The sequence below is a fragment of the Mauremys mutica genome, chromosome 13 (genome assembly GCF_020497125.1).
Source record: "Mauremys mutica isolate MM-2020 ecotype Southern chromosome 13, ASM2049712v1, whole genome shotgun sequence".
NCBI lineage: Eukaryota > Metazoa > Chordata > Testudines > Geoemydidae > Mauremys > Mauremys mutica.
The window spans coordinates 50,935,941-50,952,302 of NC_059084.1; the positions used below are offsets into that span (position 1 = coordinate 50,935,941).

Genomic DNA, 16,362 nt, shown 5'->3' on the forward strand with positions numbered 1-16,362 from the left:
GGGCCTCTCTATTAGCCCTGCTCTCTGGCTGTGCATATTCAGCCTCCAGGACTTGAACCTCGGTGGTCCATGCCTCACTGAATGTTTCACCCTTCCCTTCACAAATATTATGGAGGGTACAGCAAGCGGATATAACCGCGGGGATGCTGCTTTCCCCCAAGTCTAGCTTCCCATACAAGCAACGCCAGCGTGCCTTTAAACGGCCAAAAGCACACTCCACAGTCATTCGGCACTGGCTCAGCCTGTAGTTGAACCGGTCCTTGCTCCTGTCAAGCTTCCCTGTATAGGGTTTCATGAGCCAAGGCAGTAACGGGTAAGCGGGGTCTCCAAGGATCACAATGGGAATTTCGACGTCCCCTACTGTGATCTTCCTATCTGGGAAAAAAGGTCCCTGCCTGCATCTTCCTGAACAGGCCACTGTTCCAAAAGATGCGTGCATCATGCACCTTTCCAGGCCAGCCTGTGTAAATGTCAATGAAACGCCCGCGGTGATCCACAAGCGCCTGGAGAACCATAGAGAAATACCCCTTACGATTAACGTACTCTGATGCCAGGTGGGGGGGGGGCCAGAATAGGAATATGCGTCCCATCTATCGCCCCTCCACAGTTAGGGAAACCCATTTGTGCAAAGCCATCCACAATGTCCTGCACGCTCCCCAGAGTCACGGTCTTTCTTAGCAGGATGCGATTAATTGCCTTGCAAACTTGCATCAAAACGATTCCCACGGTCGACTTTCCCACACCAAACTGGTTCCCGACCGACCGGTAGCTGTCTGGAGTTGCCAGCTTCCAGATTGCAATAGCCACCTGCTTTTCCACAGTCAGGGCAGCTCTCAATCTTGTGTCCTTGCGCCGCAGAGTGGGGGCGAGCTCAGCACACAGTCCCATGAAAGTGGCTTTTCTCATACGAAAGTTCTGCAGCCACTGCTCGTCATCCCAGACTTCCATGACGATGTGATCCCACCACTCAGTGCTTGTTTCCCGAGCCCAAAAGCGGCGTTCAACGGTGCTGAGCATTTCTGTGAATGCCACAAGCACTTTGGTGTCACACGCGGCAGGAGAATCGATATCGATATCATCGTCAGACTCCTCACTGTCACTTTGGAGCTGAAGGAATAGCTCGACTGCCAAACGTGTTGTGCTGGCGACACTCATCAGCACAGTCCTCAGCAGCTCGGGCTCCATTTGCCACAGAAATCGCGATTCACACAGAGAGTAAAACAGAAAGACACTCACAATGGCGCCAAACGCTGCCGGAAAGAGTGAATGCTGGGATGTGAAGCGATGCACCACGGGGCGCTGGCAAACAGGAAGCGGAATGACCCGCACACTTCCTTCCCCTTCCCACAATACTCAGCACCAAAATGGGACGAGGTGCTCTGTGGGATAGCTGCCCACAATGCACCTCTCAATACAGCGCTGGAAAGTGCTGCAAGTGTGGCCACACTCCAGCGCTGGCCCTACACAGCTGCATGACCAGCGCTGTAACTCCCAGCGCTGCAACTTGTAAGTGTAGCCAAGCCCTAAATTGCCCCCACTATATCCCTTCCCCAAATGCTACAGAGGCTGTGGGCAGGTATGGTGGGTAGGTGCAGCGAGGAGGAAAATAGGCAGCATTGTAGGGGTCTCTGTGAGGTGAGAGTGGCTGTGGGAGGTAGGTATAAAGGGGAAAGGAGATTTTAGTGTGAGGGGGCATGTCAGTATGTTACGGAAATATCGGGTCCGTCTAGCTGAGAGCCAGTAACAGCCAGGTGGCTCCGGCGGACCTCCCGCAGACGTGCCTGCGGAGGGTCCGCTGGTCCTGCGGCTCTGGTGGAGCATCCACAGGCATGCCTGCGGGAGGTCCACCGGAGCCACAGGACCAGCGGACCCTCCGCAGGCACGTCTGTGGGAGGTCCGCCTCAGCCACAGGACAGGCGCCCGCCAAAGTGCCCCCCGCGGCGTGCCGCCGTCCTTGGGGCAGCGGAAATCCTAGAGCTGCCCCTGACTCCATCTTACACAAATTTCACAGATCCTTTATACACATTCAGACAAAGACCCCTGCCGTGTTAACACTTGATTGGTGGTTGCCAGACCCCGTACTTCTGCTATCTGGTCAGTGAAAAGCGGTTTGGAGCTCGCTTTTTCTGCTTCAAGGCAGAGGAAAAAAGACAGTTCAGAAGTTCAGATCACTGTGTATGTGAGGCTTCTGCTTCCCACTACTGGCTGCCTGCTAGTTGTTAAGGGGGGGTCACCAGTAACTTTCGCAGTATAATAGTCCCCTAATGACACTTTTAACTGAAAGGAAATGAAAAACATGAATCCAAGCAGAGAGAGGCTGAATCGGGCAGGCAGAACAGCAGCTCAGTTACTAGTAGTCGGCATTCATATTGCTTTTCATGTTTATATTCCTATTTGGATTCGTATTTCTATTCACGCTGTTATTCCCATTCCCATTTGAATTCACACTTCCATTCATATCGCCAATGCCATCCATAGGAGTTCACAGTCATATATATCTATTCGTATTTCCCTTTATAGACCTATTAATACTCCAGTTCATATCCCAATTCAAACTCCGATTCAAATTAATACCCCTTTATATTTCCATTTATATTCCTCTTCCCATTCCCATTTATGTTTGGAGTCATACCCACTTTGACCCATCACTGTGCATGAAACTCACAGACATAATTCCTCTTGATTTTTGTGTGAATGTGGATCTGGGCAACAGACCCACAAATAATGTTAATCACTAAAATATTGTATGCAGTAGGTGCATAGCTACGGCGCCAGCAATTAATGCCGCTTCCTGGCTCCATAGCTCAGCGTTTAGCGCCCTGGTGTTGTAAACCAGTGGGCGTCAGCTCAAATCTCACTAAGGCCCAGCCTGTTACTGTGTGCGGACTGGGCACGTTGTCAGGCTCTCAGATTATATGGCCTCCTGAAGTCTCTTTCTACCCCCATCTTCTATGGCGGGGTTGTGCTGCCCCTATAAAAAGGGTGGAGGGGGAATATCACTGCGAGATTATTGACCCCATACTGCCTGTCAAACAACCCTCACTCAGGGCTCAACATGCCCTCTGAGTTGGGTTGCACGAATGGCTCGGCTTCTCCACTGACTTCACTGGGAGAAGGAAGAAGCTTTAAAATGGACAGTATGCGATCAGAGAGTCACTGGGGATATCCACAGTCTAGCGAGGTCGGATGCACCTGTCCTTTCTTCCTGCTGTGTGTGAAATACACGCTTGGCATCCCCTGGGGAGATGTGATTACCAGAGCCTCTGACTCCTAGTACAGCTGTGTGCGGGGCGATATTTTGTGTCTGTTTTCACTGCTGCGGAGCGTGAACGCCACCCGCAGGAAATTCCTTTCCCTGTGTCTGCAGGGGCTGGGGGGACGTTTTTGTCCGGCTTCCCCTCGCTGTGTCTCTGGCGCAGTAATACACGGCGGTGTCCTTGGGCTTCAGGCCGCTCATCTGTAAGTTTACCGTAGTGATGGAGTTGTCTCTGGAGACGGTGAATCGCCCTTCGACAGCCTTAGCATACCACTGGCTCGATCCGCTTGGGGAGCTAACCCTAGCCACCCACTCTAGCCCCTTGCCAGGAGCCTGACGGACCCAGTTCATTTCGTAGTCAGTAAAAGTGAAGCCAGAGGCTTTGCAGGAGAGGCGGAGAGAGTCTCCGGGCTTTTTCACATCCCCTCCGGACTCCACCAGCTGCACCTGAGACCGGACACCTGGGAAGAAAAACACAACACAAATCACATAAAAAGGGCAACAGTATCACATTCACTTGACTGTGCGAATTACACAGGGGACAAAATACCTTCCAAAGCTGCGAATGTGAAAATTAAATGGAGCCAAAGTCTCATTTTCTCTGGTATAGGAAGGAAAAGTTCTTAGGGGACTAGCCGGTAATTGCACAGACCCAGGGGGCTGAGAAGTGTCTCTCTTGGTTCAGGCTGGGCAGAGAACGGGACAGATTTAAACAGGAAACGGTCACCCCTATTTGCATATCCCGCTCCTTATAAGGGACAGACTCCTTCCATTAACTAAGGGAATTACTCTCAGGCCTGGTCTACACTAGGCGTTTAAATCGGTTTTAGGAGCCTAAAACCGATTTAACGCCACAACCGTCCACACTAGGAGGCACCTTATATCGATTTTAATGGCTCTTTAAATCGGTTTCTGTACTCCTGCCCGACGAGAGGAGTAGCGCTAATATCGGTATTAACATATCGGAATAGGGTTAGTGTGGCCGCAATCGACGGTATTGGCCTCCGGGAGCTATCCCACAGTGCACCACTGACCGCTCTGGACAGCATTCTCAACTCGGATGCACTGGCCAGGTAGACAGGAAAAGCCCCGCGAACTTTTGAAATTCATTTCCTGCTTCCCCAGCGTGGAGATCTCATCTCATCAGCACAGGTGACCACGCACAGCTCATCAGCACAGTTAACAATGCAGTCTCCTGAGAATCGAAAAAGAGCCCCAGCATGGACCGCTCGGGAGGTAATGGATCTGATCGCTATATGGGGAGATGATTCAGTGCTAACAGAACTGCGTTCCAAAAGACGAAATGAAAAAGTATTTGAAAGAATTTCTAAGGCTATGACGGATAAAGGCCACAGCAGGGACTCCGTGCAGTGCAGAGTGAAAGTTAAGGAGCTCAGACAAGCCTACCAGAAAACCAAAGAAGCAAACGGAAGGTCCGGGGCAGGTCGAAAAACATGCCGCTTCTATGCTGAGCTGCATGCAATTTTAGGGGGCTGCGCCACAAGTACCCCACCCCTGACTGTGGATTCCGAGGTGGGGGTTGTAATCTCTGCCATGTCTGAGGATTATGCAGACGGGGAAGATGAAGAGGAAGAAGAAGAGGAAGACCTCGCAGAGAGCACACAGCACTCCGTGAACCCCAGCAGCCAGGAGCTTTTTATCACCCTGACGGAATTACCCTGCTCCCAGCCCTCACAAGCAACTATTCCAGAGAATGACGCCCTGGAAGGGAGCTCTGGTGAGTGTACCTTTGCAAATAGCAAACAGTGTTTTTTAAGCAAGCCTTTTTTAATGATTGATTTGCCCAGAGGACTTGGGATGCATTCGCAGACAGTATAGTTACTTAGAAAATTTTGTTAACATGTCCGGGGATTGAGAGGAAATCCTCCAGGGACATCTCGATGAAGCGCTCCTGTAGGTACTCCAGAAGCCTTTGCAGAAGGTTTCTGGGCAAGGCATCCTTGTTCCGCCCACCATGGTAGGACACTTTACCATGCCATGCATGTAGCAAGTAATCAGGTATCATTGCGTGGCAAAGCATCGCAGCGTATGGTCCCGGTGACTGCTGGCATTCAAGAAGCATCCGCTCTTTATCTTGTTCTGTTATCCTCAGCAAAGTGATATCGTTCAGGATAACCTGGTTAAAAATCAGGAATTTAAGTAAGGGGGGTGGCCATTTTTCTACTGGGTTCGTGGAATGCAGCAGCTTAAAAAAAACACTTTCCTGCACGTAGCGAAGCGGGGGGAGGGGAGGAGTGAAATGCCGATGATCTTTTCTGTTTGGTCACCGGCGAGGCGATCTTCCCCAAGCTACCGGACAAGCAGTGGGGGGGGGGGAGGGGGAAGGTTGTTGATTAGCAGGGAGCTAGCGTGGTATTAGCCATGCGTTGGGGGGGGAGGGGTAAATCACTGAGACAGTGGCTTACCATGGCCGCATGCAAGCTGAATCCTGATGCCTGGACCTGTGTCTGAGATCTGTAACCCCAGAGATGCAAGCAGTCACTATTAAGATGAAAAATGCGACCTTGTAGGGAAATCACATGTGCTATGTAAGGTGAATAGTGCTTTTCACTGTGAAAGAGTATAACCATTGTTCTGTAAAATGTATCTTTCTAAATATTTATCTCCCTCATGCAGCTGCAAATTTTTCAAGCGTCCCTCCTCCATCCCAAAGGCTAGCACAGATAAGGCGGAGGAAAAAGAAGACGCGAGATGAGATGTTCTCGGATATTATGGAAGTTACACGCAATGAAAGAGGTCATCTGAATGAGTGGAAGGACGTGGTTTCAAATTACAGGAAAGAGGCCAGTGAACGTGAGGACAGGAGGGACAACCGAGATGAGAGGTGGCGGCAGGAAGACCGGCAGGAAAATCAGCGGTTGCGGCAGGAAGATCAGCGGTGGCGGGATGCAACTCTGGGGCTGCTGCGTGATCAAACTGACATGCTGCGTGATCAAACTGACATGCTCCGGCGTCTTGTGGAGCTTCAGGAACGGCAGCAGGATCACAGAGTGCCGCTGCAGCCCCTGTATAACCACCCTCCCCCCTCACCATGTTCCTTAGTCTCCTCACCCAGACGTGTAAGAACGCGTGGGGGGAGGCTCCGTGCACCCGCCCACTCCACCCCCGTGGACAGCCCAACCAGAAGGATGTCGTTACTCTGAATTTTTTTTAATGGCCTTCTCCATCCCTCCTTTCCTCCTCCCAAAGCACACCCTTACTTCTCTCCCTCTTTTTATAATGAATCAATAAAGAATTCATGCTTTTTAAATGAGAGTGACTTTATTTGCATAAGTAAGCTGTACTCGAAGGGGGAGGGGGAGTTGCTTACAGGGACTGAGTCAATCAAGGGGGTTGGGTGTTCATCAACAAACACAGCAGTCACACTGTACCCTGGCCATTGATGAAGCTCATTTTCAAAGCTTCTCTGATGCGCACCGCTTCCTGGTGTGCTCTTCTAATCTCCCTGGTGTCTGGCTGCGCGTAATCAGCGGCCAGGTGATTTGCCTCAGCCTCCCACCCCGCCATAAAGGTCTCCCCCTTACTCTCACAGAGATTGTGGAGAATACAGCAAGCAGCAATAACATAGGGGACATTGGTTTGGCTGAGGTCTGAGCGAGTCAGTAATGTGCGCCAGCGCGCCTTTAAACGGCCAAATGCACATTCCACCACCATTCTGCACTTGCTCAGCCTGTAATTGAACAGATCCTGACCACTGTCCAGGCTGCCTGTGTATGGCTTCATGAGCCATGGCATCAAGGGGTAGGCTGGGTCCCCCAGGATAACGACAGGCATTTCAACATCCCCAACTGTTATTTTCTGGTCTGGGAAGTAAGTCCCTTGCTGCAGCCGTTTAAACAGAGTAGTGCTTCTGAATACGCGAGCATCATGAACCCTCCCTGGCCATCCCGCGTGGATGTTTGTGAAACGTCCCTTGTGATCCACCAGTGCTTGCAGCACCATTGAAAAGTACCCCTTCCGGTTTACGTACTGGGTGCCCTGGTGCTGCGGTGCCAAGATAGGGATATGGGTTCCATCTATCGCCCCCCCCACAGTTAGGGAATCCCATTGCAGCAAAGCCATCCACTATGGCCTGCACGTTTCCCAGAGTCACAACCTTTCGTAGCAGCAGCTTAGTGATTGCTTTGGCTACTTGCATCACAGCAGCCCCCACAGTAGATTTTCCAACTCCAAATTGATTCCCGACTGACCGGTAGCTGTCTGGCGTTGCAAGCTTCCACAGGGCTATCGCCACTCGCTTCTCTACTGTGAGGGCTGCTCTCATCTTGGTATTATGGCGTTTCAGGGCAGGGGCAAGCAAGTCACAAAGTTCCATGAAAGTGCCCTTACGCATGTGAAAGTTTCGCAGCCACTGGGAATCGTCCCACACCTGCAACACAATGCGGTCCCACCAGTCAGTGCTTGTTTCCCGGGCCCAAAATCGGCGTTCAATGGATAGAATCTGCCCCATTACCATCAGGATCTCCAAAGCGCCGGGGCCCGCGGTTTGAGATAATTCTGTGTCCACGTCCTCATCATTGTCATCGCCGCGCTGCCGTATCCGCCTCTTACTCGCCTTGGTTCGAAGGTCCTGGTTCAGCATATACTGCACGAGAGTGCGCGAGGTGTTTAAAACATCCACGATTGCGGTATGGAGCTGAGCAGGGTCCATGCTTGCTGTGCTATGGCGTCTGCACGGTTCACCAAGCAAAAAAGGCGTGAAACGGTTGTCTGCCGCTGTCAGGGAGGGAGGGAGGGGTGAGGCTGTACCCAGAACCACCCGCGAAAATGATTTTTGCCCCATCAGGCACTGGGATCTCAACCCGGAAATGCCAAGGGGCGGGGGAGGCTGCGGGAACTATGGGATAGCTACGGGATAGCTACCCACAGTGCAACGCTCCAGAAATCGACGCTAGCCTCGGACCATGGACGCACACCACCGATTTAATGTGTTTAGTGTGGCCGCGCGCACTCGATTTTATAAAATCTGTTTTACAAAACCGGTTTATGCAAATTCGGAATAGTCCCGTAGTGTAGACGTACCTTCAGTAGAGCTCCGAGTTGAGTCTGACTCTCTCTGCATTTCTGCAACTAACAACCTGCGATGAGCTCCTGAATATACAGAGACCCCCAGCTGCGTAGTCTGTGTTAGCCCTGTAGGACACATAGAGGTTTCTTTTATATATATATATATAACTTCTATTACCTTTAGAAACTTTAGTATGGAACTCATTTATGAATATGTTTACTTGCTTTAATCTTGTAAATAACCCTCTTGTTTCCTATTTAAAACAAATCTTTACATAGTGTAGGATTGGCAAAGGGGGCACGAATGAATAGGTCTGGTGCTCTTGAACACCTCTGCAATAGTCACTGGGAGGACCCCTTAAAGGAATCACTCCCCATAGGGTCACATTCTCACTAGGGTAAACCACTTGGCTTCACCACCTCTTGGGAACCGAAACTTAGAGCCTCCAGCCTCCCTGCTTCAGAGAGTCCATGAGCTCCCTTCAGAGAGTCCAGCTGAGTTGGGCACCCGAGGAAGACGTGTACCCCCAAAGGGAGCAATGCACCATGAAGTTCCTTAGACTGACACCATTTGAGATCTTGGAGTTTCTCTTCCCTTTGGAGGTAAAATTTGCACTTCGGGGTGTGTTTTCTTTGCTCCCTTCTGTTGGGTGATTTGTTTGTTCCAGGATTTTGTTTGTTTACCTGGAGTGGGTGTTTAAATGGAAGAGGCCCTGTGGTGAGAGTCCTTCTTGCCATAGTGGAAAGAAGCTGCAAAGTAGCACCTCACTCCCTTAGGCATCTTTGAAATTTCAGGCCTAATTAATTCACTTCAGGTAGAGAGACCTAACCAAACGTCTTTATGTAAACCTGTAGGAGACTCTGTAAGATGTTTAGGACATCAGTCGTTTAACAGTAAATCCAATATCTTCTTCTTCTTCTCCTTCCTAAGCCCCCTAAATACTAAGGGATAGATTTACAAATGGATTTAGGAGCCCAATTGCCACATTAGGAACCCACATCCCATAATCAGGCCCCAAATGGGATTCAACGCATCCTCCCCCCTGCCCAGCTATCCCTGAATTCTGTATACATCTAAGATCACTTTTCATCTAAGTTTTTTGCCAGTAGAAGTTCCCTGGGCACCTATGTTTCTGCCTCTGGGTGTGCACTTTGCAGCCCCTGGTCTTGTCTACATGGACTATAACCTGTAGAGTGCACTGGCTCATTGTGCTTCAAATGTCCCATGTAGACCCTGGTAGTGCTCAAAGAGTCATTCTGGTTAAAACAGTTAGAGTTAGAGCTTCAGTCTGGTAATGTATCAAACAGAGTTAGAGCTTCACACTGGTTCAAAGGACAACTTTGGGAGGGATGTAAACTCCCATGCTTTCAGAGTCACAAGAACGCTTGAGGGAGGGAGGAATGAGAAATCTTATGCTTTTGAGTGGGTGAGTTGATAATTGCCACACATTTCTCTGCTTTCTATAAAAGAGCTGGTGCTGGTGGCCCCTGTGGGAGGCAGAAGACTGAGCTAGGTGGGCCCTTGGGAGAGTGTTGGGTCTGGCAATTCTTAGGGTCCCAGATTTTGGATGGCAGTTCAAAAATAACATTGATTATTGCAGGCTAACTCAGGGTAAAGCGTCCGGTCTTATCTTCTGAGTTATGCAAGGAAAGAAGTCTGTAGTGGTAACAGCAGGAGTCTACGTCGAAATATTCTACCTTTTCCCAGAGGATGTTGTGAAGGACAAGAATATAACAGGGTTCCAAAAAGAACTAGATATATTCATGGAGGATCGGTGCATCAATGGCTGTTAGTCACGATGGGCAGGAAAGGTGTCCCTAGCCTCTGTTTTGCCAGAAGCTGGGAATGGGTGACTGGGGGTGGATCACTTGATGATCACCTGTTCTGTTTGTGATGGGTTGGATCACAGAAACCCCCAACTGATGTGCCAAGACTACTTCTGCCCCTGCTTTCCTGCCCTGGCAGCTTGGGACTTCAGTGCCCTTCCTGGTTTGAGCCAGACCCACTAGCCTGCTGCAAACCCAGACCCCCAGGTCTGAATCACATCCCCTAATACGGGGTCCCCAACCTTTTCCTCTTGTGGGGGCCAGATGAAGGACCATGGCAGCGGTTGAGCATCTGCCGAAATGCCACTGAATTTCAGCGGCATTTCGGTGGCAACGCCTCTTGATGACATCAGCTGATGCTCGACCGCCGGCCAGGATGCGGGCGCATTTAGATGCCCCCATGGGTGCCATGGCACCCACGGGCACTGTGTTGGGGTCTTCTGCCCTAACAGCTGTAAAGGTGTAGCCAGAGGTTTTACATGTCACCTTCACAGACTCTCCAGGCTTCTTGACTTCTGCCCCAGACTGGGTCAGCTAGATTTGGGAGCTAACTTCTGTCAATAAACAACAATAAAACCCCAGTTAATTCCATTTTTTTCCTCCTCTTCCAACGTTTATCCAAGTCTTTCTGTTGCTCTCCTCACAACAGTTTCTGATCTTCTAATTAATTTATTCACACCACCCTGCTGTGAAGTAGGAAAGTACAGTTATTCTCATGTTTAAGGGATTTTGACACCTACTTCCCATTAAAAATTAATGAAAATTGGGTATCCAAATCCACAAGGTTGCTTTAAAATTCCACACTGTGATTTGTTCAGAGCTAGGATTTTAAATCCAGAATCCCTGAATCCATTTTTGCAGATATCTTACACTGCACATCTGGCTGTGACTGGTGTCCTAGTGGGGGATAGCTGTGGTCACTGCATTAGGGTGAACTGAAAAGAATGGAGCAGACAATCCCCAAAAGTGGGTGGATATTCCAATACTTATAACTTCACATACAAAAATGATACATGCACACAGGTAGCATGATCATAACCAGCAATTCATAACCTTTTCACAGACACCTCATTAGACAACCTTTGTACAATATTTGCTGCAAATATATAACAATGGTTGCAACAATGAAGAGGACTCAGAGGGTCCCTTATTCTGTGTTGTGAAGTGCCTGGGCTGGGGGATCATGTCTGTGCTTTTACCTAAGGGAGAAATAAAATGATCTCAAATCCCAAGACATCCTTCCCTGGCCTGCTAGAGCGTGTCCTGGGGTCAGGGAAAAGCTTCCCTTATTCCTCCTTGCCTTTGGGTTAGACCAGGGGTGCGAAAACTATGTCCCGCTTTGGATCTGGCCCACGGGATTGCCACCCCCTGGTGCCACGGGTCTCTTGCTGCTCCCAGAAGCAGCCGGCATCACGTCCCTGCAGCCCCTGAGGAAGGATGGGCAGAGGGCTCTGCGCACTGTCCTCACCTGCAGGCACCAACCCCCACAACTGCCATTGGCCAGGAATGGGGGACCGTGGCCAATGGGAGCTTTGGGGGAGGTACCCACAGGTGACGGCAGCGTGCGGAGCCCTCTGCCCCCTCCCCCCCTGGGGCCGCAGGGATGTGGTGCCAGCTGCTGCCAGGAGTGGTGCGAGACCAGGGCAGGTAGGCAGGGAGCCTGCCTTAGCCCCGGTGCACGCCGCTGCCACTCCAGAGCCACTCCAGGAAAGTGGCGCTGGGCAGGAGCCTGCACCCTGCACCCCTCCTGCACCTGAACCCTCTGCCTTGAGTCCCTCCCACATCCCTCCCTCTGCTGTGAGCCCCCTCCCCCTGCTCTGAGCCTCCACCGGCACCCAACCCCATGCCCTGTGCCCCCTTGTACACCCCACACCCCTCCTCCACCCCAACCCCTTGCCCCAAGCCCATTCCCGCACACTGCACCCCTCCTGGACCCCAGTCCCCTGCCCCAGCCTTACATTCATGGCCCTGCATGCAATTTCCCCACCCAGGTGTGGCCCTTGGGACAAAAAGTTTGCCCACTCCTGGGTTAGACTGTGAGAGACACGAGTATTTGGCAGCATTCGGACTCACTCCTGTTGCCATTAATATTCCCGCACCCGTTCACACACATCCTTAAGAAAGTGACACTGAGGCCAAATCACAGTCTGGGCTGGATTGTTTTTGAATGAGAGAGCTGCCTCAATCTATGAGATTTCTCTCAAAATCCCGGCACTGTGTGTTACAGTGGGACCGAGTGTCGCTGAAGGGAGAATGAGCCGAGCTGCACGGACACTGTGGAGCGATGGGCAATCGGGAATATTATCTGGCAATTAGAGACCTAAAACCTGACTTTATTCCTGGCCTGGTGGCACTTTCCATCTGCAGCCCCCACACAACACCTGGGCACACGGCTTCCCTTGGCCTGGCACAGGGTGTTTTCGGGCTCTGTCTGAGTCGCAGAGACAATGAAGACTGGCTTGTTTAGAATCAGGGGAGTCCTGACATTTGACACTGAGGTGGCGCCTAATGTAGGGTGGGACTTTCACAGAAGGCTGAGGGAAGCCCTGGGCCTATTTCAGTGGGAGCCGCGTTGTCTGTCCCTCTTGGCCCCACCTCTCTCCAGCCCGGCTCAGCGTCTCCCTCCGCACCCGCCTGACTCTGAGCGAGTCCAGTGACCCCATCGTAGTGCCCTTAGTCACAGGACTGTCCCCAATGCCCTGAGTGCCAAGAGTGGGCTGAGACTGAGTGATGGCATCACGGTCCGAGGGGCGGGGTCTGTTATCTCCATGGTGACTCTGTGACATTGTGGCACTTTACTCTGTGGGTCGGGATGTCTCAGCTCCACCCCCTGACACCCGCGGAGAGTCCGGGCGGTGATTGCCCAGTGTCCGTGGGGTGAAAACAATCCACGAGCCGCTTGGGAAAGTCCCAGTGGTGCCACATCCCCAGGCTCAGCGGAGTGGGGTTTGTTCAGGCGCCGGGTGATCTCTGCCCACAGCCCCGCCCGGACTCTGAATGGCCCATTTCCATATCCAGCCTCCAGCTCTCCGTGCCTCAGTCTCCCCGCTCTGACCCAGGGGCTGGGATAGTTCCCGGCCTCCCGGCGGCGCTGTGGGGAGAAAGGCTCTAGGTTTTTTTGCCGCCCCAAGGAAAAAGAAATTTGGCTGCCCCCACCCCAGCCGTGGGCTCTCCCCCACACCCAACTGCTGCCCCAGCTCCGGATTGGGGTTCACAGATGGAGCGGGGGATCTCTGCGCCGCAGGCCCAGCGGGGCTCTAGACCGGAAAGGGAGACACGTTGCCCGGGAACGGAAGGGTTAAAACTGCCGGGAGGTTTGTGTTACATTCACCCGGGTGCCGGGTCTCCTGTCCCAGCCCGGAGCGGTGTGTGTGTCACTGCTGCCCCCGCGCGGCTGCCGGGAGAAGCGCGATTCCGCAGCCTGGGTTTTTGTATGATCACAAACCGGTTTCGTGTCACTGTGTCTCTCGCACAGTAATAGCGGGCGGTGTCCTCGGGCTTCAGGCCGGTCATTTGCAGATACAGCTCACTCTTGGGATCATCCCTGGAGATGGTGAATCGGCCTTTCACTGAATCAGGGTAGTATATAGGACTCCCATAAGTGCTTATAAAAGCGACCCATTCTAGTCCCTTCCCGGGAGCCTGCCGGACCCAGTGCATCTCGTAGCTGCTGAAGGTGAACCCGGAGGCTTTGCAGGACAGGTGGAGAGAGTCTCCGGGCTTTTTCACATCCCCTCCGGACTCCACCAGCTGCACCTGGGACCGGACACCTGAGAACAAAGACAGGCCATTAATATCGGTATAAAATCAGCAGTAACACAATATTCTTCTCACTCTGTCAATTATTCAGAGGAGGAAAATACCTTCCAAAGCGGCTACAGCGAAAATTACAAAGAGCAAAAATCCCATTTTCCCTGGTGCTGGAGGGGAAAGTTCTCAGGGACTGGCTGGTCACTGCACAGACCCAGGGGCTGCGGATTGTGTCTCCGGGTGCAGCCTGGGCAGAGAGAGGCTCAGATTTAAACAGGAAACCGTCTCCCTCATTTGCATGTCCCCGCTTTATAAGAGACACACCCTCCTGTTGCCAGTGATCTGACTGACTCGCCCTAGGGCTCCGGGTGCGGGACTCAGACTGTCCTGTCCTGTGTCTGTGCAGCGCCGGGCACAGGGTCTGGGGTCCTCCTGACACTTTCGGACCCCTGGGATGAATGAACTCTCTTGGGAAGGAAGGTAACACTATCTGTTGTGGTTCAGTGTAACACTCTAATTAATATGTCTCCCCAGTTTGGTGAGTCACACAGGCTCACTTAAGTATGACCTTACTCTATGGCATACATATATTACAAGTGACATTAATGCACGCAACAACTCACAAGCTTTCAATAAAGCCTAAATCCTAAACACCTTCTTATCATTCTAATTCCTAATTTAGCAATACTAGCACACAGGGAAGACAGACCGGTTCCAGTTACGTGTTTGGTTTAGACATGGGGACCTTGGTATGAGCTGGCACCTTTTCTGTGAGTGTGACTGATAGATAGATTAAATCACAACCTACAGCCACAGTTCCCAAACCTCTTGAAGGAGACCATCAGTTTTCACACATCTCTGGCCCTGATACACAGAAATTGTTAGTTGTGTCTGCCCTGCTTTCTAGCCAAAGAGTGTTCGCCCTGAAAGCCTAATCCCAAACCTATAATGGAGGCTTTGCAGTGAGTACCACAGACACTGAACCAGACACTAGAATCATCTATATGAATTTCAGGCAGTTGTTCATTCGTCCCTTAGGCAAATGCTTATTCAGGAGCCCACCGCAGGTTGTTAGTTGCAGAAACGTAGAGCGAGTCTGACTCCCGTTGGAGCCCTACTGAGAGTGCAAGCAGCAAAGAATCCTGTGGCACCTTATAGACTAACAGATGTTTTGCAGCATGAGCTTTCGTGGGTGAATACCCACTACTGAGAGTAATTCACATGGTTAATGGAAGGAGCAGCAGAGAGTCCTGTGGCACCTTATAGACTAACAGAGGTATTGGAGCATGAGCTTTCGTGGGTTAATACCCACTTCCTCGGATGCATGTAGTGAAAATTTCCAGAGGCAATGGAAGCTTAATGGAAGGAGTCTGTCTTACATAAGGAGCGGCATATGCAAATAAGGGAGACAGTTTCCTGTTTGAATCTGTCCCTCTCTCTGCCCAGGCTGCACCCGGCAACACAATCGCCAGCTCCCTGGGTCTGTGCAGTTGCCAGCCAACCCCCCTGAGAACTTTATCCTCCCAAACCAGTCGAAATGAGACTTTAGCTCCATTTAGTTTTCGTTTTTGAAGCTTTGGGAGGTATTTTTGTCCCGAGTAATGTGCACAGTCAGGTGACTGTTATACTATTCCTCTTTCTATGTGATTTGTATCGTGGCTTCCTTCCCAGGAGCACCTGGTGGAGTCCTGAGTGGATGTGAAGAAACCCGGAGACTCTCTCGCCTCTCCTGCAAAGCCTCTGGGTTCACCTGCAGCAGCTATGATATGGACTGGGTCCGACAGGCTCTGGGGTCGGGGCTGCAGTGGGTGGCTGGATTTAGCAGGGTCAGTACTACCATTAAGGCAAACTAGGCGGGTGCCCCCAATTTTTTTTGTTACAGCGGTTCGTCCCCAAGTCCTGTTGCTGCTGCACTCCTGTTTGGCACCCCAAGCCTGGGAGGAGAATTAAAGCAGGGGCTGTGTGCTCGGGGAGGACGTGGAGCAGAGGTGAGCTGGGGTGGGGAGGGGCCGCAGGGCTCTCCGGCAGGGGACTGGGTGCGCCTCAGGGCAGGGCCCTGGATTTAGCTCCCTAAGCGAATCAAGTCATTGGTGTTCTAAGACTGTCGAAGGGTGATTCACCAGCTCCAGAGACAATTCTATTAACACGGCATAATTACAAATGAGCGGCCTGAAGCCCGAGGACACCGCCTGGTATTACTGTGCGAGAGACACAGTGAGGGGAAGCTCAGACAAAAGGGGAAGGGATTTCCTAGGGGTGGTGCTCTGGTTCCACAGCAATGAGAATGAACACAAGGTATCTCCCCTTATGGACACAGCACACAACTGTAATGGGAGATTTCAGAGTAGCAGCCGTGTTAGTCTGTATCCGCAAAAAGAACAATTTGTTAGTCTGTAATGGGAGAGAGACTGACTCCATCTGCCCCTGGGGAGCGCAGGGAGCAGATGCCCAGGGTGGATGTCAGAGGGGCAGGAGAAAAGAACAGAGCCCTCGCTCTGTGG

At 51.5% G+C, this 16,362-nt stretch overlaps 1 gene segment (V, D, J or C); it reads right to left on the minus strand.

The window, feature by feature from the left end:
• Positions 1-13,579: 13,579 nt before the first annotated feature.
• Positions 13,580-14,020, minus strand: LOC123348507 (the record flags this gene model as incomplete). The annotated part of the segment is given in 2 exon segments: positions 13,580-13,881; positions 13,975-14,020. Coding segments are annotated over 2 exon segments (348 nt in total), but the record flags the coding sequence as incomplete, so codon positions are not given.
• Positions 14,021-16,362: the final 2,342 nt, after the last annotated feature.